Below are 24,510 nucleotides of genomic sequence, written 5' to 3'. Positions count from 1 at the left end.
CTGACACGTTTGTCCTCTCCACCTGGTTTAGCACCAAAGAGAAGATGCTCTTGAGTCTTTTTATTTGCTCAGCGGTTGGCCCTCCTGACGCCATTTTACATGATTGGTGCAGGTTGACACCTTCCAGTCTGGCTGTGTTTATACTAGATATGTCTCAGTGGTTAACTCTGGTCATTTGTGGTCTGATAGGATAAAACTTTAAGAGATTGCTTTGATTATTGCTCTTGTCCTTTGTGTTCTTCCTGGATAGATTTAGTTGGCCTCTATTGCTTATAGCGCACTCATTTCCGTCAGTATTATCTGAAAAGCCCATCAAAGGCAGCTCTGTGTGCTCCAAAAGTGAGCCTTTCAGTTTGTCTAGTTTGTCTCGCCCTCTAATTGATGGCTTGTTTGTAAATGTGGAGAGACGTTTGTAGTTGTTGCCTCATTCATACTGGGTGTAAAGCTTGAAGCCTAATTTCCCAAGAGTGTATTTGATTGTTCGATTGATGATTGTTTATATTTGGACTAAGTCCTACTTTGGTCCCCCAAGTGCTACTGCCGATGTTTTAAGTGTTTAAATCTGCTATTGTAATTACCAACGATGTTGAAGTCTTATTCATTGTAACTTAAGATCCTTTTCGATCTGTATCCAACCTGTCATCATTAAATGTAGTATGCTGGTGGTCCCTAGTTTTCACTATTTCACTACAAAACCAGTTTGTTCCAAGTAGCTGACCCTCTAGTTTGCTATCAATTGTGTTGCTATTTTCGATAGAATGTCTATTTGGTCATCCATCTTAAGTGACTGCATATTCAGGTCATCCACTGTCAAAGTCGAGAGTTGTTGAACCTGGCCCTTTTCACATGGTCATCCCTAAACCTTTAGCCTTCCTCCTCCTTATTTTTTCTGACCCCTTTTTGTTGACGTTAGGACTCTGAGCACTTTACCCTTGCTGATCAGTACTAAAGTGCATGTGCTTTCCCTTATAAACTTGGTATGATTGACTTACACCTGATTGGTACATTTAATTTACTGATAAGTCCCTTGTAAAGTGGTATCCCTATACCCATGGCCTTTAAATTAAATGCTACTAGTGGACCTGCAGTGCAGCTTGCGCCACCCACAGAAGTATCCTTTTAAACCTGTAAACTGTAAACGTTGCACTTGTATAGCGCACTACTCACCCGTTAGGGTCTCAAGGCGCTGTACGCATACCGCTGTGGAACCCCTCCTGGCTTTTTCCCTGTGAGGGGCCCACTCCTGGGCAACCCCCAGGGTGAAGCCAGGCATCCAAGCGCTGTGAGGACCGTTGTGGAGATTAAGCAAGCTATTGCCCAGAGTTACAGAATAGGACCCATTAATTAGATTAGGCACCGAGCCGAGAATTATCTGGTCCATGGGAATTGAGCCCAAGACCCACCGAGGCGGGAATTGAACCCTGGTCCCTGTCCAGATCTCTGCATCAGGGCCTGCCGCCCTAACCATTGTGCCACACCTCCTGCCTCAGGCCTGCTACTACAGGGCCTGCATGCGCAGTCTACTGCCACAGGGACCTGTCATTTAAATTTACTTGCCAGATCTGTAACTCCCCTTTTACTATATATGTCATCCTTAAGTTAGGCCCTAGCTAGCCCTATGGGCAGGGTTCTATGTGTATGTAAAATATAGGACATATGTCTATATGTACTACATGTCCTAGTAGTGACAAACAGCCCATGAAGTTTCTCACCACCTTGAGTGCTGCTCCTCTCGTATGGTGCCATTGGAAATTCCCTTACATATGTGTAAGTGATATTGTCTAATCAATGAGGGGTAATACAGGCATGTTTATGTTTGTTATGGTTGGAATGGTAGTGAGAAATGGTGCTTACTGGTGTAGGTGGACTTTTTATTACCATTATAGAAATGCCACTTTTAGAAAGTGCACATTTCGCTGCATTTATGACTCTGGTATGTTGCAGCTTGAGTCCAATCCATGTCTGGGGCAGAGTGACAGCTGGGCTTTGTGCATACTTCTCAGACGGCCTGTACACAGGGAGGGTGGAGGTCTTACAAGATTGCATCTACATATTGAATGATCTTCCTGGACTGGGAGAGGTAGAGGCAGGGCACATCTGCATCTGTAAAGGCTGTGCCCAGCCTCTTTCAAAGGGCTCATTTACCCTCTACTAATATCTGGAGCCAGTGCTGGAGGAAAGAGGGGGCCTGGAACCGGTTAGTGCTGGTTGGAGCCCCCTCTCCCCCTGTTAAGGAAGCTGCGCAAAATGAGTATAAGTACAGGGGGTTGTCCCCACATTTTCAAAGCACTTTTGGCTTGGGACCGAAACTTTTCTGTATGTTGCCCTGCTGCCAGCCTTTCCCCTAACTCTGGACTGCCAAGGTCCCTCGGGCAGATAAATGGAACTGCCACGTGAACTTCTTGTTGTGTGTGCTGGACTGTCTGCCCCTTGGTTCCTCCTGAGGAGCCCATCGTCTGTGGGGTGCTACGTCCCGCTCCTTAGCCCCTGTTACGAAAACTAGGGCAGGAGGAGCGCTCCACTTTCCAGTGTCTCTGGACCCTCATTCCTTTTTTTTTTTTTCCCCCTCCTCCTTCCTCTTTGGAAAGGTGCAGCGTGTGTGGAGCGCTGGGAGCCAGCCACCACTGTGACCCAAGATGCAGAAAGGAGCAGTGCTGCGTGCTTGCGGGATTCCTACCTCCACAGGAGAGGATCCCCCCTGCTGGACCCCCTCCTCTGCCAAGGACCGTGGGGCCTTACTCTGGGCTGGATGGGGTCCTGAGCCAGGAGGCTCTCCCCACCTGACATGTACTGTAGGAGATGCATGGTCTCCAATGACAGAGGGAGATGGAGCTGGCTGGAGCCACCCCTTCTTCTCCACACAATGCCACATTCACAGAGGTTCCTACACGTGGGGAGGACCAGGTGAGGTCTCCCTGTTGGAGCAGGCAGCGGCTGGTTGGAGATCCCGCACCGGGAGCCCAAGGAGGGTTTCCCCCTCCATTCTTTACCAGGTGTGCCCCTCCTGTTGGGGGGCATACTTTCAAGGGCCTTTGTGACTTGGCCAGCAGGTTGGAAAAGGAACCATTGACGGAGGCCCCGTCCCTGCTGTGTCATTATCGCACCATCATTATTATAATTGGAGCGCAGGAGCTCCTAGATTGGGACAAGTGTGTCCCTGGCTCCCGTATAACTTATAGTAGGGGTGCAGGTGTCTCTGTATCCTTCATCAAACATCCATACTACCGTACAACCCCTGTTAGGAGCCCAGGAGTGATTGGCCCTACACTTTTATGGTGACCAATATGTTTTTTTTTGTTTTACGTGCTGCAATTTTTGCACCCTAGGATTGATGTAAGGCAGGTCTCTTCTGACAAGAGCACCACTACTATTTTAGGGACTGTGAGATAGGCCCACTAACGTTTTGTTTGTGATCTTCTCTTTATGACCTGTGCAAAGGATGAGGCTATCCCTTAGTTGCAGTCATGATGATGATGTCCTGACCTTCATTAGGTGTTTATTATGAGATATGTATTTTTGGTGATAATGACAACCTGACTGCTGCTTGTGTTGCAGAATACTAGTAACCTGTGTGAAGTTCTGACAACTGTTTGTGTAGCAGGATATTACTGATACATTTGTGCCAGTGGGTTCCTTACTGCTCTCATAAGGCTAGAGCTATATAGACCCATTGGGCCTAAGGGGTACTTAAGACGCTTAGATTGCTCCTTAGAGTTGATGAGTACTTTATTGTTCTATGTGAGCTATTTTGAGACATGTCAGATTCGTTCTCGGTTAAACTGTGTGTGTGATTGCCTCTTTAAGTCTCTTGCTCCTCCTCTTAGTTTTCCATGTAGATAGCCTTGTTTCTACAGCATTATTTGATCCCTCTATATTGTTGCTTGACTGCAAGCTTGAGGAGCCTGAACGCTCTGGGGCGTCACCTTTTAATTATTTTCGTGTGTTTTGCATATTGCTCTGTATATATCACAGTCTGCCCTTATCTTTTCCCTTTACTGGTCCCTTCCCATTTTTCAGAAACAGTGGTAGTTGATAGCCAGCCAACGATATTTGTGCTGTGCACTTCAGTTTGTACTGTGTTTATTTTATTTTTTTAACTTACTTCATCCCAGAAAACCAGGTCTCTTTGTTGGTCTGGGACTTTATTTTGGGCCTAGCATTTGCTGTATTTGCCTACTCGCCTGACCCTACTCTCAAATCTGAATGAGGATTTAACCTTGGACCACTCTGTTGCACCACCAATAGCTTTGTTGAAATTGTAGAAGTGGATTCTATCTTGGATCACAGCAAAGAACTGAATACATTTAGGGGTATTTCTTCCCTGATAGTGATGGCTCTCATTGTTTTGGAGATTTCAGTAATTTTAGGAGTCTGATCATCTATGTTTCCTTCACAGTGACATAACTTTCCCATTTGAAAATATGCTCCTTCTTCCGTAGTTAGTCTCTTTGACATGGCAGCTATTATTTTTCCAATACTTTTTTAGGGAAGTCCTTACTCCTGTGGACTTGGTAGAGACACTACCAGCCTTTTGGAACTTAGCCCAACTCGAATTTGCTGTGTCTTGCCTAGTCCCCCCGGCCAGTAGTGAAGGGCCCTGTATTCCACATTGCTCTCTCAGGTTCGGCTCCAAAAAAGTCCTGTGATGCTTCCCTACTAGTGTCCGTGCCATTGTGCTATGAAGCTGCAAAGAACAGATGGGTGTGGGTGTTCATGGGGAGGTTTGGCACTCCAGGATACACAACCCACAACGGCATCTAGGTTGACCACCTCCACCCACTGTGGTGCTCATCCCTGTGCCCCTGCACCTAGTGCTGTGGCTCACTTCCTCCTCTGTGGAGCTATTAAGTTATATTTTGTAATTTTGAAGCTATGCATCCAGCTGTACCTCTGGCGACCCTTCTGGTGATTCTGCTCATCCTACTGCTGTGATGGCCCATTTTCACAATTGCCAAGTGCTTCTCAAGACCACTAGGCGGGTGGAAGGGAGCCTCCTCTTCCCCGCTCCAGTCAATTAATCAAGCAGATATTTGTAGAGTGTGGCTTGTCACCCATGAGTGTATCCAAGTGCTTGGAGCAGGCCTCCTTTGAAGAGCCAGGTCTAGAGCCCTTTCTTGAATTCATTCAGCGTAGGGGAGATACGGAGGTTGAGGGGGAGGGTATTCCAGGCCATGGCAGCAGGATGGGAGAAGGACAGACCTCTGGCGTGGCAGCAGCTGGTGTGAGGGATCTGTGCAAGGGCCAGGTGTGCGGACTGGAGGTTCCTGTGGGGGTGGTGGAAGTGCAGACGTTGGTTCAGGTAGGTGGGTTCATGGTCTCAGAGGGCCTTGTAGGCGCAGGTAAGGAGCTTAAAGTGGCATCTCATCTGGACCGGAGCCAGTGGAGGTCTTTCAGGTGCTGGGAGATGTGGGCTTTCTTGGGCAGTTTGGGAATCAGTCTGGCGGCCGCGTTCTTGTGGAGCCGCACCACTCGCAGTATGAGGGGCTCAAGCCAGATAACCACAGGCTGACAAACTGGCAGTGCTGTCCCTAAGTGGTGTGAGCTCCTTCCTCCTTTCACCTCCTCCCACGGCTGCTACGTTCTGCGTTGTAAGAAGTGCACGCTTTGGGGCTGTCTCATTAGATTGAGGGCAAGTGTTAATGGCAGTCCTCCAAAATCATTCTATGCACCCTCTTTTGTCCTCCATGCAACAGCCTGGTCTTTCACGGGCAAATAAATCTCCCCATGTTACCATTAAAAACAGCAAAAATGCATTAGCTTGTGAGAAAGAAAAACTCAAAGCCTGTGCCATGATGCTTGCATATTTCTCTCAACCCGGTGCAGAGTACTTTCACAGACCAATCTCCTGGGCTTCTATTTTAAGTTGTATTAAATAATATGCCATGAACTGTATACACACAATTAGATCAAACCTAAAAATGAATCTGACTTTGTATAGAAGATTGCTATTCCTCTGGACGTTTAAAGATTTTTTTATTTTTATTTTTTTATTACAAATTGACATTTACGTTTGTCACAGTGCATTCAGTTGAAAAACATAATTTTGAAAAATGTTTTTACCTTATTTTTTTCTTTTATATCTTGCAGGAGTCAATTCACGTTCCCGACCCAGTCATTTCTGTTGCCATGAAGCCTACAAACAAGGTAAGTCTAATTTCATGAAACTGGTATCTATTGTCACATTGGTTTTGAAATCTGATACTACATCATTTTTTGTGAATTGCTGTATTTTTTGCATCAAGGAGAAGCAAAACATATTCTTAAATTACACTCGTGCCAGTTCGCATAAACAGCGATTTTCTAGGATTTTAATGTCACTTGGTGTTAAGTATTAATATCAGAGCAATCAAGGATCTATGATACTGTGTTTTATAATGGTTTTCCAATATTCCTCGGTTTCATTTACAAATATTTCATGCCTGCATATCTCTTCAGCTGTTGCCCTTTCATGCCGATTTATTTATAAATGTAGGAATAGTGTTGCCTATTACAGATCGCCAGAAATGTCACTTTAAAACTGACATGAAATTAGTCAGCTTCTTTTACTCCTTAAATCTTACCACACCCAAATCGGGTCATATTTGCCCATGCACAAATGATATCTGAGATTTGCCCATCTGCAAATTGCTTACCCTGCGCTATTTGCCCACATGTTTTGGCTAGGCAAAACCTCACAAGAATCTTTTTGGAAGTTACACACAATTACAATTTGGGCACCTAGGAATGTATGCAGGCGTCCTAATACATGCTCCTTCATGAGTGAACATATCAGATTTTCCAACAAGATTTTGCCTGCTGTAAACGTTTGGGACAACCGTGCTAGGTAAGCAATTTGCACATGGTCTAATAGCCCATGAGTAATTAACGCTTGGCCAAATATTGCTCGACTTTGGAGTTTGTTCCCAATACAGAATTACCATCAACGTTGTAACCAGGGCCCAAATATCATGTCACCTTGCTGAAGGACTGGAAACTAGCTATAAAGTTAGAAAAATCTTAGGCTATGATATTGAAGTTCGTAGCCATCCTATTTCTCAATAAAACATTTTTCCCCATAAATAAAATTTGCGACTGTTTTTGTAGATTCATTGTAACTCCTGGTACAAGTCAATCTAGGAGTGAGTAAGCCCTACTTTGCCCATGGTGATATCGTCTTAGTGCTCATCTTACAAGCTGTACCTCCATGCTAAATCTCTTGTGTATGTGCTTGCCGTTATTTGATTGATTTTTCTGGTTGGTAGTGACAAGTGAAGCCTTTGAAAATACATACCTTGCTCCTGTCAAAGTGCAATTTAAAGCCATTTTCAGAGAAGTAATCAACCACAAAGTATTTTTTCAGACTTTCTGATTTTAAGTGAAGAGTAAATGCTTTTATTTGATGGCCCCGGGTATTACACAAACTAAATTACGTATTGAGACGTATACCTCAATCAACGTTGCTTTGTCGCAGTATTTTTGTTTACAGATTCTAGTGTGAGAATTTACTTCTTCGGTGCATTGGATTTTTAGGTACTGCTTGAGTAAACAGTAAAAGGTGTTTTTATAAAAGTCAGACACAAAATAATTACTTTTTAAAACCTATTATATCACTTTAGTATGCAAAAGGGAGAGCCTTGTCTTGTCAAACTAACAGAAAGTATTTTAAAACAGTAAATGTTTGAGCGGCTGCCTTTCTGTTTTCTGGAAGGGTGTTTTTCTAGACAGGTGGCCAGAATCTGTTAGCAGTTGCACTGCAGATATAAACCATCATAGTGAAAACCACTAGTAAAATGGTAAAAAGGCTTTGGGAACCCATGACTAATTAAATTGCTAGAGGCCAGCAAGACTTAAGTATGTAGTTGATGCAAGAAGAAAATGTTTTTGACATAGATGTATGTGGCTGAAGGACAAGCATGTTTCTTCTCAGGAAGATACAGCTTAGCCTTTTAGTTTACGAGATAGGTCTTCTTGCCCTAACTTAGATTCTCAGTTGCTCACATCACTCTCAGGCTTACGTTTCAGTAGATAAGACATAGCAGTAATGATGTGATTGTGTTTAAACAGGAATTCCCTACAAATACCTTTAAGTCGGACTGTACAGTTAAGATGACATCCGATTCATGTTAGACTATCTGTGGGAGTTTAAAAATCTAAAATGTTATTAGACGCTTTCTAGGGTAATGTACCAAGGATAGTAGAGGTGGAAAAGTAGGATAGGCCTCTTAACAAAACAGTGTGCCTGTAGTTTGTGTTGCTGTAGATTATATGCTTTGCACATTTTGCCATTTGGTGTTAGGTGCATATGTTGGAAGTTGTTTTTCTTCCAAGTGTAGGTTCTGGTTTCATGACAACTTGGGCTCCCTCCCAGAAGCACACAATGTACCAGCACAAAGATTCACCCTCAGACTGTGTTTTTGGTTCCACCCGGTTTGGGCATGCTGTTGGAGCTCCGGGATAGTTGATCTAAATCAGCAACCATGTGATGCCATTGACCGGACTTGCGGTCTTCATCATTGAAAAAAACACTGTAGTTGACCTTGACAAGGTGGTTTCCCTGGGTGCCTTGTCAAATAAGAATGACTTTGTGGGTGAGGGACATTATGGAGAACACACCCTTCCAGTTCTGTCCCAAGTGCTACACTAAGTTCAAGGTGATAGACCATTATCTTATTTTCAACCTCTACATGGCTATGGCTATAAGGAATCAAGCTATACAGCCTTCCAGGCCTTCAAAAACGACCACTGTTTAATTGGTTAGTTGGTGGGTGCAATACCGAAAGCATGAAGACCCTACAAGGCTCGCACGAAAGCCGTAGGTGCGCTACTGATGCAAACTGGCAAAATCTTTTTTTTCATTTGCAACAGGCACAAGGAGGTGCAAAAGCAGCAGCACCACAACAGTTAGCCTCATTAGCTGCTTCTGGTGGGACAAACCCAAAGGGGCTTGAGAAGCAACAGTTGAGGAAAAGGTAGAGGTGAGCCAGAAAATGACACTTAATCTCTAAGCAGTGATTTACTCACCATTCCTCCAATCATACAGCACGTATTGGGGCTAGGAGAGGTATGTGGAAAGTCAGGTTATTCCTTCTACATTGGGGGCAAACAACCTCAGAGGGGTTCATCCTATCTGTTGTCCAGCAAGGGCATATATAGGTTTTTAGTTTCAGATCACCAAACATCCCACCTCTCTATCATGTATTCAGCCAGGAACATCAAATACTGCTGCAAGAGAAGGTCCAGGGGCTTCTCAGCAAATGTGCTGCTGAATCTGTGCCTCCATACCAAAGTGGTCATGGTGCATACTTCCGCTACTGATTCAAGCTGAAGAAGGCCTGCAACCTATTCTTGGCCATAAGCTACTAAGCCTTTATGTGCTGTTGGAGCTCTGAAAGGCCGCCACCTGGCACAACGTCATTCCATTTCCATTACCCTGCACAGTAGATCACTTTCTCAGTCCTATTCATCAGCACATCATTACTGATTCATGGTAAGTGGACAATACTACAAGTTTAAAGTTCTACCTTTCGGATTTACAACAGCCCTAAGGGTTGTTACCAAGTGCCTAGCATTGGTTGCAGGGCCATTTATTAGCAACACAAAAGGATGATGGACGGAGAGTTGAAACTTTTCTAGCACTCACCCCCAGTCACAGATCTGGGTTTCATTCATTGTTCTTTTGCTCATCATGCCACCCCAGTTTAGACTCAGCCATATGCAAATCAGTCTTGATCCTGTTCCCCTTGGAACAGTCCAGCCCAAACTGCCAGGCCAGGTCCTCCCTGGACCGGAAACAAGCGTCCTGGGACCGATTTCAGGGTATCATCCTTCATCAGCCAGTGACTGGGGGGTGAGAAGTTGCAGGATGCTTGGGTCAAAACTGGATCAGATCCATTTGCATGACAAAGGAAATGTTTGCTGACTTCGCAAAACCCATCTGGGGAAATCCATACTTCCAAATCAAGACTTGTTAGATGGATAGTAGAATGGATCCAAGACTCCTATGCTAAGGCTAAACGTATTCTTCACACGTTGTTTATCGCACATTCTAGATGTATACAGAGAGCCATATTAGCCTTCCTGGGAAATGTACCACTCGCTGATCTCTGTGAAATTGCTATGTGGTCCATAGCACACACATTCACGTAACATTACCATGTTGACATTCACTCCTGATAAGAAGTACAGGTCGTGTAAACACTTTTTCAATCATTATTCTAAACATCTGCCTTGTCAAGTCTCAAGCCGCCTCTTTAGTGGAAGGGCACTGCTTTCTAGTCTGTGCAAAGCATATGTTCTACAGGTACACATGCAACAAACAGAAAAATTTTACTTACCATGTAACTGTAGCATGTAGCATTGTAATGGTGTAGATTCAGGTGCATCCTCCCACTTCCCCAGCCACGATTGAAAGGTACAGATTCTACACATGAATTGCATACCGTCATTTACAGTGGACATTCACACACACATACTGTCCTGCTTCGCTGTGTTTGACTCGTTTTGGGGATGGCGAAAGGGAGAAACACAATTGGATCAGGAGTTTTTGTCTTAGTGCATTATGGGTTTTTAAGGGGGAGCACGATTTCCCTCGAAGCCGAAACTTGTATTTAGAAGAAAAAAATGGCAAAACCTGTGCCCAACACCGGATAGCAGCGTTGAAAGCATGTGATTCTGCAGCATCACAGGCTACAGATAATTACAACGAAAGTAGCATTTTGCCTTCTTAGTTATCCTTTAAAGACCTTAGAGTAGATGTGTTACTACTCTGGATGAGCGACTAAATGTACTGATGTTCAAACGTGTTGGCCTTAGCGTTTTTGGTAGTGTATCTTGCCTAGTTGGTAAGATTGTGTCATTACTGAATGTCCAATGAAGTAAAACATCTACACCTGCTATGTTCTCTGTTTTCAAGAATGATATTGACAAGTTTTCAAAAGGAATTAACCGGTTCACAAGAGAAGATCCTACGTTTAGAGTCCACTATGAAGCTGAGAGCAAAGAGACCATCGTTTCTGGAATGGGGGAATTGCACCTCGAAATCTATGCCCAGGTAATGTGGCTGACTTTGTTCCTCCTAGAAGTTTAAGTATTTTTTAGCCACGTTTCAGAATAACCCTTTTGTTATATTCTGTGTGTGTAATGTGTTCTACAGCGCCTGGAACGAGAGTATGGATGTCCCTGCGTCACCGGCAAGCCAAAAGTTGCTTTCAGAGAAACTGTCACGTCAACTGTGCCGTGAGTAAAACGTCTTTCTTCACAAAAAAACGGTGTTGTGTGTTTTTGCCTCCAGGTTGAGTCTTTTTACCACCTCAGACATCAGTGTACAGTCAGCGGACTATTTTCCAATATAGCTTTTTAGTGGGAAAAAACCTTGGAGAGGAACCCTTTCTAAAAAAAAAAAAAGAAAAACACATTCAGCGTGTTTAGTGTGCTCTGTGCAAACAAGTGTGACTCACAAAGTGACAGCTTTGAACTGTTCTGCCATTCAGTTTTCTGCTTATTTGCTCTGCCCTCTATATGCCTTCAAACCCGCACATTGGGTGCCAAAAGTCCCTCAGTTGCCAATGAATTATTCACTTCGGACCAAAAAAAGTCAATTAGTTACGTACTGCAGAAAAGAGAAAGAATGTAATGGAAAAATGCAGGCCTGGAATACTAATGACGGCCCTTCAGGAATGCGAAGCTCGGCAGGCTGGGTTTGTACTTTGTCCCAGTGCTGCTGGGAACCCTGAGCTCCGTCTGTCTTGCAAGAGAACAAAAGCATGTGTGTCTCAGGGTAGAGTGGGCGAAGCATTTATGCAGCCTGGAGGAGCCTTCTGTAATTATTGCAGACGGCCTGTTGCCATAGGCACAGGAATGTTGATCCAAGGAGAAATAGCTCCACAAACACGTGGAGTAAAGGTCATTTTCCATCAGTTTGCTACTTCCTAACTTGTTTTTCATTTTTCAAGCAAGTCTCAGAGTTGCCATTTTCAACATCATTTAATTCTGGCTGTGGGTATTTCCTGAAAGCTAGAACATATTGTTCAGGGAAGTGAAGTTTTTTTTTTGTGATAAATAATAACCAGGCAGCATTCGGTTCTTGAGACATGGCAAGAGAACAGTGCCGAAGGGCTGTGTTAGGACCATTTTGCACATGGTGTCGTTTCTCTCTTTTCATATTACATGGTTATGTTGGGATAGTTGGGTTGAAATTACTCATTCTCTTCCAAGTGCAGTTAATAATGAGCACAATTTTACGTGTACGTTTTGTTTGCTTTTCATGAATAAAGGGGCCGGAGCCATCTGAATCAAAACTGTGCCTCAATTTAGCATGTATTTAGGGAGCCTTGGTCCTGAGGAAACGTCACATGGTTCCTGAAAGAAGGGATTCTGGTGCTTCTAAATAGTTTTGGCTGATACTGTAATGATAAATGACTATAGAAAAACATTACTAAAATTCAATCCTTTTACATCTCCTGTTGCTCCCTCCCTTTTTCTTTTATCAAACATATTCATTCCACAGCCTCCCAATTCCCACGTAGAGTGGTGTTTTGCACCTCCGCCCTTCCTTAGTAGATTACAGAAGGTCATCTACTGAGGTGTCTTTGAACTTCCCTGGGCTTTGCCTTCACTGCCTCGGGGTGGACTCAAGAGACCCACTGCTGAGGCACCTCTTGTATTCCCTTTCTCTCTGCTCGACCACTCCTTGATGGACTCAGTAAGGCTGAAAGTTATTTGTACGAGGTAGGCATTAGGCCATAACCTCCTTCACTAGTGACTTACTGCATTTGTTTGTCTCATTTGCCTGGACTCTTTGTTCCTCGGTTTGCATTCTGGACTTAGGTCATGACGCCCTAGCTCCTGTCTAGTTCTTATGTCTGAATTATGGCACAGAGAAGCCTGGGAGTGGAGGCGTCCCAGGATCTTGAGCAAGGTATGAACCCACAGCCAGCCTCTAAGGAAAATTGGATAAAGGGATTGGGTCCGACCCCCCACCCCCCCTTTTCTCAGAACCAGCGTAATAAATTGCCAAATCATCCAGGTTGATATTTTCCTGTGTGTTTTAAGCATGTGTAGCCTTTTATATATGGTAGCCCTAGGCCTCCTTTTTTTGGTGGAGGTATACAACTTGGAACTTTTGAACCGTCCCAAACAAACACCATATTTTGTTTGCTTGGACACTGCCTGTGATTAGATTTGTTTGTAGAAGCAAACTCCGTGCAAAAATGGACCAGTTGGCCTCCGCTTTGCCCATCTTTACTCCGAGAAGCCTACAAAGAGCTGATCACCCACGCTGTCCTTTATTCCCATAGAGTTGGGGCGCGTTAAGGACGTGAGATAGAGTGCAGTATGCAGGCAAGCCCATAATCGTTTTGTGACAGTACAGTTATTGTAGGTTACAAGGGATTCCTATGATTTATAGCCTAGAATGGCTACACTTAAATAAGTGAACAACTATACCTCACCTTGGAGCTAGAAGCTAGTCTTCATGCAAACCCTTCCAAAATTCAAAGTAAGGTATTCTTGACTGCCCTTATGACTTCTCTCAACTAAAAGCAACTTTTATTTGATGTGGTTTGGAAAAAATGTGTCCGTAATTTTTCTTTTTTGTAGACTTGAAGGAACTTTTTATGGTAAATTCTTACTAATGTTTCATTAACATAGGTATTTTTACAGTGATAGCGGTTATAGCACTGTTCTATACTTTGCAGATTTGAATTCACTCACAAAAGGCAGTCTGGTGGGTCCGGTCAGTATGGCAAAGTAATTGGGGTGCTTGAGCCTTTGGACTTGGAGCATTCAACAAAGGTGGAGTTTGAAGACCGAACCGTTGGAACTAATGTACCAAAGCAGTTTGTACCGGCTGTTGAAAAGGTAATTGAACTATATACTTGTTTGGAACTGTCAATACTTAAATAGTAATTTAACATTGTAGACACTTAACATGGATCAGCACTACCTCAGCAAGCCACGGATGTGCCAAAATTTGAATGTACCATAAAAAATGAAAATACATGTTCGATGGCATCTGTCGCTGTAGATACGCATGTTCTGCAATAGCTCGCCATCTGGTGTTGGGCCGGAGTGTTACAAGTTGTTTTTCTTCGAAGAAGTCTTTCGAGTCACGGGACCGAGTGACTCCTCCTTTTGTCTCCATTGCGCATGGGCGTCGACTCCATCCTCGATTGTTTTTTTTCCGCCATCGGGTTCGGACGTGTTCCTGTCGCTCCGAGTTTCGGAACGGAAGATTAGCTAATTTCGGAAGATTTTCGTCGGTATTGTTGCGTTCGGGATCGGCGTACTTAGATTCCACACCGCATCGAAGATCGAAGAGCTCCGGTGCCCTTCGGGGTAGTTTTTCGATCCTCCGTCGGGGCCTGGTCGGCCCGACCGCGTGCTGAAGAACGCCGATGGAACGGACCCCGTTCCGTTTCTGCCCCAAATGCCACAATAAATACCCCTACACAGACCAACACTTGGTCTGCAACCTGTGCCTGTCACCTGAGCACAGCGAAGACACCTGCGAGGCCTGTCGTGCGTTCCGGTCCCGAAAAACACTCCGAGACCGTCGAGCCAGAAGACTGCAGATGGCGTCCGCACCGACAGCCCAACGGGAGTTCGAGGAACAGGAAGAGGAAGGTACCTTCTCGATCCAAGACTCAGACTCCGAAGGATTCGACGATACACAAACCGTGAGTAAGACGTCGAAATCCACTCAGAGGAACATTTACAAGGCCCAGGGGACGCCACTGCCACCAGGCCATGGCTCGACCCATAAATTCGGTGACCGACCGTCGGCACCGAAAAAGGCCCAAACAGTGCCGAGATCGTCCGACTCCGGTCGAGACACCGGCACGCAGCCTTCTCGGGACCGAGAAAGTGCTGGAGACAAGCCTCGACACCGAGATGCCGGTGTGGACACGGCTCGACGCCGAGACAGCGGCACCGAAACAGATCGACGCCGAGAGGTTTCGGCCCCGAAAAAGAAAAAAGTCACCTCGGAGCCGAAAAAACACGCAGACAGGGTTTCGATGCCGAAACAAACTGCAAGCGACCCAGCTTCAGGCTCTTATACAGAAGAGCACTCGCTAACCTCCCAAATGCAAAAGCATAGGTTTGAGGAAGAGCTACAAGCAACTGATGTGGACCATACGCAAAAGCGTATATTCATACAGCAGGGGACAGGAAAAATAAGCACCCTTCCCCCCATTAGGAGAAAGAGAAGGTTGGAGTTCCAGACGGAACAGACACCACAACCAAAAGTGGTGAAAAGAGTTACCCCACCACCCTCTCCTCCGCCCGTGATTAACGTCTCACCAGCACAAACTCCATCACACTCCCCAGCTCACACCACCATGAGCCAGGGTGACCAAGATCAGGACGCATGGGACCTATACGACGCCCCAGTGTCAGATAACAGTCCGGAGGCATACCCTACAAAGCCATCTCCACCAGAAGACAGCACCGCGTATTCTCAAGTGGTGGCTAGAGCAGCACAATTTCACAACGTAAGCCTCCACTCAGAACAGGTCGAGGATGATTTCTTATTCAACACACTCTCCTCCACCCACAGCTCATACCAAAGCCTGCCTATGCTCCCTGGTATGCTCCGGCACGCAAAAGACATCTTTAAGGAGCCGGTCAAAAGTAGGGCAATCACACCAAGGGTGGAAAAAAAGTATAAGGCGCCTCCTACAGACCCGGCTTTCATCACTACACAGCTGCCACCAGACTCTGTCGTTGTAGGAGCAGCTAGGAAAAGGGCCAACTCTCACACATCTGGAGATGCACCACCCCCAGATAAAGAAAGCCGCAAGTTCGATGCAGCTGGTAAAAGAGTCGCAGCACAAGCTGCAAACCAGTGGCGCATCGCGAACTCCCAGGCACTACTTGCGCGCTATGACAGAGCCCACTGGGACGAGATGCAACATCTCATTGAACATCTGCCCAAGGACTTACAAAATAGGGCAAAACAAGTGGTTGAGGAGGGACAGACCATCTCCAACAACCAGATACGCTCCTCCATGGACGCTGCAGATACAGCTGCACGGACAATTAATACATCTGTAACTATCAGAAGGCATGCATGGCTCCGAACGTCTGGATTTAAACCAGAGATTCAACAAGCAGTTCTCAATATGCCTTTTAATGAAAAAGAACTGTTCGGTCCAGAAGTGGACACAGCGATTGAGAAACTCAAAAAAGATACGGACACTGCCAAAGCCATGGGCGCACTCTACTCCCCGCAGAGCAGAGGGAATTACAGCACATTCCGTAAAACGCCCTTTCAAGGGGGGTTTCGGGGTCAAAGCACACAAGCCAGCACCTCACAAGCCACACCGTCCAGTTACCAGGGACAGTATAGAGGAGGTTTTCGGGGACAATATAGAGGAGGGCAATTCCCTAGAAATAGAGGAAGATTTCAAAGCCCCAAAACCACTACTACTAAACAGTGACTCACATGTCACTCACCCCCTCCACACAACACCAGTGGGGGGAAGAATAGGTCATTATTACAAAGCATGGGAGGAAATCACTACAGACACTTGGGTTCTAGCAATTATCCAACATGGTTATTGCATAGAATTTCTACAATTCCCTCCAAACATACCACCAAGAGCACAAAATTTAACATCACACCATTCCAATCTCCTGGAGATAGAAGTGCAGGCACTATTGCAAAAGAATGCAATCGAATTAGTGCCAAACACACAAATAAACACAGGAGTTTACTCACTGTACTTTCTGATACCAAAGAAGGACAAAACACTGAGACCAATCCTAGACCTCAGAGTAGTGAACACTTTCATCAAATCAGACCACTTCCACATGGTCACACTACAAGAAGTATTGCCATTGCTAAAACTACACGACTACATGGCAACTTTAGACCTCAAGGATGCTTATTTCCATATACCAATACACCCATCGCACAGGAAATACCTAAGGTTTGTATTCAAAGGAATACATTACCAATTCAAGGTACTGCCTTTCGGATTAACAACCGCACCAAGAGTCTTTACCAAATGTCTAGCGGTAGTCGCTGCACACATAAGAAGGCAGCAAATACATGTGTTCCCATATTTGGACGACTGGCTAATCAAGGCCCATTCGTTCATACAGTGCTCAAATCACACAAATCAGATCATACAAACCCTCTTCAAACTCGGGTTCACCGTCAACTTTACAAAATCCAACATTCTGCCGCGCAAGGTACAACAATACCTAGGAGCCATAATAAACACATCAAAAGGAGTAGCCACTCCAAATCCACAAAGAATTCTAAATTTCAACACCATCATACAACGCATGTATCCAACACAAAAGATACAAGCAAAGATGGTATTACAACTCCTAGGCATGATGTCTTCATGCATAGCCATTGTCCCAAACGCAAGACTGCACATGAGGCCCTTACAACAATGCCTAGCATCACAGTGGTCTCAAGCACAGGGTCACCTTCTAGATCTGGTGTTAATAGACCGCCAAACTTACCTCTCGCTTCTGTGGTGGAACAACATAAATTTAAACAAGGGGCGGCCTTTCCAAGACCCAGTGCCACAATACGTAATAACAACAGATGCTTCCATGACAGGGTGGGGAGCACACCTCGATCAACACAGCATACAAGGACAATGGAACGTACATCAAACAAGACTGCATATCAATCACCTAGAACTTCTAGCAGTTTTTCAAGCACTAAAAGCTTTCCAACCAATAATAGTTCACAAATACATTCTCGTCAAAACAGACAACATGACAACAATGTATTATCTAAACAAGCAGGGGGGGACGCACTCCACGCAGTTAAGCCTGCTAGCACAAAAGATTTGGCATTGGGCAATTCACAACCAAATTCGCCTAATAGCACAGTTTATACCAGGGATCCAAAATCAACTCGCAGACAATCTCTCTCGAGATCACCAACAGGTCCACGAATGGGAAATTCACCCCCAAATTCTGAACACTTATTTCAAACTCTGGGGAACACCTCAGATAGACTTGTTTGCGACAAGGGAGAACGCAAAATGCCAAAACTTCGCATCCAGATACCCACACAAACAATCCCAAGGCAATGCCCTATGGATGAACTGGTCAGGGATATTTGCTTACGCTTTTCCTCCTCTCCCTCTCCTTCCTTACCTGGTAAACAAACTCAGTCAAAGCAAACTCAAACTCATATTAATAGCACCAACTTGGGCAAGGCAACCCTGGTACACAACGCTGCTAGACCTATCAGTGGTACCCTGCATCAAATTGCCCAACAGGCCAGATCTGTTGACACAGCACAACCAAAACATCAAAAACCCAGATCCAGCATCGCTGAATCTAGCAATCTGGCTCCTGAAATCCTAGAATTCGGGCACTTACAACTTACCCAAGAATGTATGGAAGTCATAAAACAAGCCAAAAGGCCATCCACCAGGCACTGCTATGCAAGTAAATGGAAGAGGTTTGTTTGCTACTGCCATATTAATCAAATACAACCATTACACACAACTCCAGAACATGTAGTGGGTTACTTGCTTCACTTACAAAAATCTAACCTAGCTTTCTCTTCCATTAAAATACACCTTGCAGCAATATCTGCATACCTGCAGACTACCTATTCAACTTCCCTATATAAGATACCAGTCATTAAAGCATTCATGGAGGGCCTTAGGAGAATTATACCACCAAGAACACTACCTGTTCCTTCATGGAACCTAAATGTTGTCCTAACTAGACTTATGGGTCCACCTTTTGAACCCATGCACTCCTGCGACATACAGTTCCTAACCTGGAAGGTGGCATTTCTCATCGCCATTACTTCCCTAAGAAGAGTAAGCGAGATTCAGGCGTTTACAATACAGGAACCTTTTATACAACTACACAAAAATAAAGTCGTCCTAAGGACCAATCCTAAATTTTTGCCAAAGGTTATTTCACCGTTCCATCTAAATCAAACAGTGGAACTTCCAGTGTTCTTTCCACAGCCAGATACCGTAGCTGAAAGGGCACTACATACATTAGATGTCAAAAGAGCATTGATGTATTACATTGACAGAACAAAAAACATCAGAAAGACTAAACAACTCTTTATTGCATTTCAAAAACCTCATGCAGGAAACCCAATTTCAAAACAAGGTATAGCCAGATGGATAGTTAAATGCATCCAAATCTGCTACCTTAAAGCTAAACGACAGCTGCCCATTACACCAAGGGCACACTCAACCAGAAAGAAAGGTGCTACCATGGCCTTTCTAGGAAACATCCCAATGCAAAAAATATGTAAGGCAGCCACATGGTCTACGCCTCACACATTCACCAAGCACTACTGTGTAGACGTGTTATCCGCACAACAAGCCACAGTAGGTCAAGCCGTATTAAGAACATTATTTCAGACTACTTCCACTCCTACAGGCTGATCCACCGCTTTTGGGGAAATAACTGCTTACTAGTCTATGCAGAACATGCGTATCTACAGCGACAGATGCCATCGAACTGAAAATGTCACTTACCCAGTGTACATCTGTTCGTGGCATCAGTCGCAGTAGATTCGCATGTGCCCACCCGCCTCCCCGGGAGCCTGTAGCAGTTTGGAAGTTACCTTCAATTATTTATATATGTATCATCTCAACCTTAAATAGGTGCATACTTAGTCACTCCATTGCTTGGGCACTATTACTACAATTCAACTCCTACCTCACCCTCTGCGGGGAAAAACAATCGAGGATGGAGTCGACGCCCATGCGCAATGGAGACAAAAGGAGGAGTCACTCGGTCCCGTGACTCGAAAGACTTCTTCGAAGAAAAACAACTTGTAACACTCCGGCCCAACACCAGATGGCGAGCTATTGCAGAACATGCGAATCTACTGCGACTGATGCCACGAACAGATGTACACTGGGTAAGTGACATTTTCATTATGCATCTCCTACTATAGGCCTTCACGGCTTTGGCAGACTACAATATAATTGTTAGCTTTTGTAAATTAAATGTAATAGATGCACAGTTTTAAAAAATGTTTGTGTTTTTGTTTGTTTTGCGTGTCAGCAGTTCTGCCTCGTTTCATCACTTTACCAAATCTTGCAATCCTCCATTCAGACACAAAGAAAAAATACAGTTGCATGTTACTTGCACACACCTAGCATGAGCTGCTCTCCGTCTCTTTTTTCCATAGATAAGAGAGAAGTGTGCTTTGAAACACACCTACATTTTTTTGACTTTTCTTTTTGATTTTCAGCAAGTAATTTTCAAAATATGTATTCTGGTCGGCCCCGTATTCGTACGGACTGCTTCGACGAATGCAGTAGCTCGTTGGCCTTCAGCTATTTCTATTTGCCAGTTTTCAAGCCATTTTCACTTGGTCTGGTCTTGTTCTCTCCGATTGGTGATGGCTAAGCACTGTTGACACTGTCATTTCAAGCTAAGACATGGCTACCTCTTGCCCAACAAGACTTTATTTCCTACGTGAGTGCCAGAAAAATCCTGCTGGCCTTAGACAAGGCATGGTTCCAAGCAAGGAAATAAATGGCTGTAGGTGCGGTTGAGATTGCTTTTTCCCTAATTTCACAGACTCTATCCCATCATGAAGGAAGTCTGTTAAATGCACAGGTCTAGTGAAAAAATGATCAGGTATAGCTTCATTGAGCCCTCCACCATATTTTTCGTCACAACCACTGAATCCTTAGATGTCCTATATGTTTACTTTAAAGACGCGTGATCCAAATTGCATTTTGAGTTTGGCCAACTAGTTCTTGACATTTAATAAAATGGCCTGATAGTGGTAGAGCCTTTTATCAATGTGTAGCCTTTGTTATTCTTGGTAGTCCTTTCTGAAACGTTTGGCATTTTACTGATTTCAATACTTGCATACAAAAATGGTTCTCCTGTGCTAACTGAGGTAGTCCTTTACCCTAGCCTTACAAATTGCCTCTGCCCTACCTCCATGTATGGGCTCATTCTCTATTGACCCAGTTCTATGTTGGACCTACTTTTTTAGATAAATGCTAAAAAAAAACATTACCCATTCGCACACCTTTAAGAAATCCAGGACACCTCACCAAATACGAACCAAAGGGGCATGCACAGGGTGACCGCACCTTCTTCTCTATCTCAACTGTGGTCAAGGGCTCCTGAAACTACAATGGGTGGCAGTCTGTCTTCTGTAGCAGTCATCTTCCTTTACTCTTTGTAAGTAGAGCTTAATTCAGAATGTCTTGTAGTCCCCACCCTCCTTGGTTACACTATCAATATGTTCGATGGCATCTGTTGCTGTAGATACGCATGTTCTGCAATAGCTCGCCATCTGGTGTTGGGCCGGAGTGTTACAAGTTGTTTTTCTTCGAAGAAGTCTTTCGAGTCACGGGACCGAGTGACTCCTCCTTTTGTCTCCATTGCGCATGGGCGTCGACTCCATCCTCGATTGTTTTTTTTCCGCCATCGGGTTCGGACGTGTTCCTGTCGCTCCGAGTTTCGGAACGGAAAATTAGCTAATTTCGGAAGATTTTCGTCGGTATTGTTGCGTTCGGGATCGGCGTACTTAGATTCCACACCGCATCGAAGATCGAAGAGCTCCGGTGCCCTTCGGGGTAGTTTTTCGATCCTCCGTCGGGGCCTGGTCGGCCCGACCGCGTGCTGAAGAACGCCGATGGAACGGACCCCGTTCCGTTTCTGCCCCAAATGCCACAATAAATACCCCTACACAGACCAACACTTGGTCTGCAACCTGTGCCTGTCACCTGAGCACAGCGAAGACACCTGCGAGGCCTGTCGTGCGTTCCGGTCCCGAAAAACACTCCGAGACCGTCGAGCCAGAAGACTGCAGATGGCGTCCGCACCGACAGCCCAACGGGAGTTCGAGGAACAGGAAGAGGAAGGTACCTTCTCGATCCAAGACTCAGACTCCGAAGGATTCGACGATACACAAACCGTGAGTAAGACGTCGAAATCCACTCAGAGGAACATTTACAAGGCCCAGGGGACGCCACTGCCACCAGGCCATGGCTCGACCCATAAATTCGGTGACCGACCGTCGGCACCGAAAAAGGCCCAAACAGTGCCGAGATCGTCCGACTCCGGTCGAGACACCGGCACGCAGCCTTCTCGGGACCGAGAAAGTGCTGGAGACAAGCCTCGACACCGAGATGCCGGTGTGGACACGGCTCGACGCCGAGACAGCGGCACCGAAACAGATCGACGCCGAGAGGTTTCGGCCCCGAAAAGGAAAAAAGTCACCTCGGAGCCGAAAAAACACGCAGACAGGGTTTCGATGCCGAAACAAACTGCAAGCGACCCAGCTTCAGGCTCTTATACAGAAGAGCACTCGCTAACCTCCCACATGCAAAAGCATAGGTTTGAGGAAGAGCTACAAGCAACTGATGTGGACCATACGCAAAAGCGTATCTTCATTCAGCAGGGGACAGGAAAAATAAGCACCCTTCCCCCCATTAGGAGAAAGAGAAGGTTGGAGTTCCAGACGGAACAAGCACCACAACCAAAAGTGGTTAAAAGAGTTACACCACCACCCTCTCCTCCGCCCGTGATTAACGTTTCACCAGCACAAACTCCATCTCACTCCCCAGCTCACACCACCATGAGCCAGGGTGACCAAGATCAGGACGCATGGGACCTATACGACGCCCCAGTGTCAGATAACAGCCCGGAGGCCTACCCTACAAAGCCATCTCCACCAGAAGACAGCACCGCGTACTCTCAGGTGGTGGCTAGAGCAGCACAATTTCATAACGTAAGCCTCCACTCAGAACAAGTCGAGGATGATTTCTTGTTCAACACACTCTCCTCCACCCACAGCTCCTACCAAAGCCTGCCTATGCTCCCTGGTATGCTCCGGCACGCAAAAGACCTATTTAAGGAGCCGGTCAAAAGTAGGGCAATCACACCAAGGGTGGAAAAGAAGTATAAGCCGCCTCCTACGGACCCGGTTTTCATCACTACACAGCTGCCACCAGACTCTGTTGTTGTAGGAGCAGCTAGGAAAAGGGCCAACTCTCACACATCTGGAGATGCACCACCCCCAGATAAAGAAAGCCGCAAGTTCGATGCAGCTGGTAAGAGAGTCGCAGCACAAGCTGCAAACCAGTGGCGCATCGCGAACTCCCAGGCACTACTTGCGCGCTATGACAGAGCCCACTGGGACGAGATGCAACATCTCATTGAACATCTGCCCAAGGACTTCCAAAATAGGGCGAAACAAGTGGTTGAGGAGGGACAGACCATCTCCAACAACCAGATACGTTCCTCCATGGACGCTGCAGATACAGCTGCACGGACAATTAATACATCTGTAACTATCAGACGGCATGCATGGCTCCGAACGTCTGGATTTAAACCAGAGATTCAACAAGCAGTTCTCAATATGCCTTTTAATGAAAAAGAACTGTTCGGTCCACAAGTGGACACAGCGATTGAGAAACTCAAAAAAGATACGGACACTGCCAAAGCCATGGGCGCACTCTACTCCCCGCAGAGCAGAGGGAATTACAGCACATTCCGTAAAACGCCCTTTCGAGGGGGGTTTCGGGGTCAAAGCACACAAGCCAGCACCTCACAAGCAACACCGTCCACTTACCAGGGACAGTATAGAGGAGGTTTTCGGGGACAATATAGAGGAGGGCAATTCCCTAGAAATAGAGGGAGATTTCAAAGCCCCAAAACCCCTACTACTAAACAATGACTCACATGTCACTCACCCCCTCCACACAACACCAGTGGGGGGAAGAATAGGTCATTATTACAAAGCATGGGAGGAAATCACTACAGACACTTGGGTTCTAGCAATTATCCAACATGGTTATTGCATAGAATTTCTACAATTCCCTCCAAACATACCACCAAAAGCACAAAATTTAACAACACACCATTCCAATCTCCTGGAGATAGAAGTGCAGGCACTATTGCAAAAGAATGCAATCGAATTAGTGCCAAACACACAAATAAACACAGGAGTTTACTCACTGTACTTTCTGATACCAAAAAAGGACAAAACGCTGAGACCAATCCTAGACCTCAGAGTAGTGAACACTTTCATCAAATCAGACCACTTCCACATGGTCACACTACAAGAAGTATTGCCATTGCTAAAACTACACGACTACATGGCAACTTTAGACCTCAAGGATGCTTATTTCCATATACCAATACACCCATCGCACAGGAAATACCTAAGGTTTGTATTCAAAGGAATACATTACCAATTCAAGGTACTGCCTTTCGGATTAACAACCGCACCAAGAGTCTTTACCAAATGTCTAGCGGTAGTCGCTGCACACATAAGAAGGCAGCAAATACATGTGTTCCCATATTTGGACGACTGGCTAATCAAGGCCCATTCGTTCATACAGTGCTCAAATCACACAAATCAGATCATACAAACCCTCTTCAAACTCGGGTTCACCGTCAATTTCACAAAATCCAAAATTCTGCCACGCAAGGTACAACAATACCTGGGAGCCATAATAGACACATCAAAGGGAGTAGCCACTCCAAGTCCACAAAGAATTCAAAATTTCAACACCATCATACAACGCATGTATCCAACACAAA

General features: G+C 45.2%; 1 protein-coding gene across 2 annotated transcripts in view; it reads left to right on the top strand.

The window, feature by feature from the left end:
• GFM1 (G elongation factor mitochondrial 1) overlaps positions 1-24,510 on the top strand; it is a 178,203-nt gene that overhangs the window by 123,429 nt on the left and 30,264 nt on the right. For both annotated transcript variants that reach the window (XM_069213272.1, XM_069213271.1), the window contains exons 11-14: positions 6,088-6,144; positions 10,892-11,029; positions 11,132-11,214; positions 13,674-13,836. In XM_069213272.1, coding sequence (XP_069069373.1) covers positions 6,088-6,144; positions 10,892-11,029; positions 11,132-11,214; positions 13,674-13,836 — 441 coding nt within the window. The remainder of the gene's footprint in view (positions 1-6,087; positions 6,145-10,891; positions 11,030-11,131; positions 11,215-13,673; positions 13,837-24,510) is intronic.

The sequence above is a fragment of the Pleurodeles waltl genome, chromosome 11 (assembly GCF_031143425.1).
Source record: "Pleurodeles waltl isolate 20211129_DDA chromosome 11, aPleWal1.hap1.20221129, whole genome shotgun sequence".
Lineage (NCBI taxonomy): Eukaryota > Metazoa > Chordata > Amphibia > Caudata > Salamandridae > Pleurodeles > Pleurodeles waltl.
This window is presented reverse-complemented; position numbering and strand designations above follow the sequence as displayed.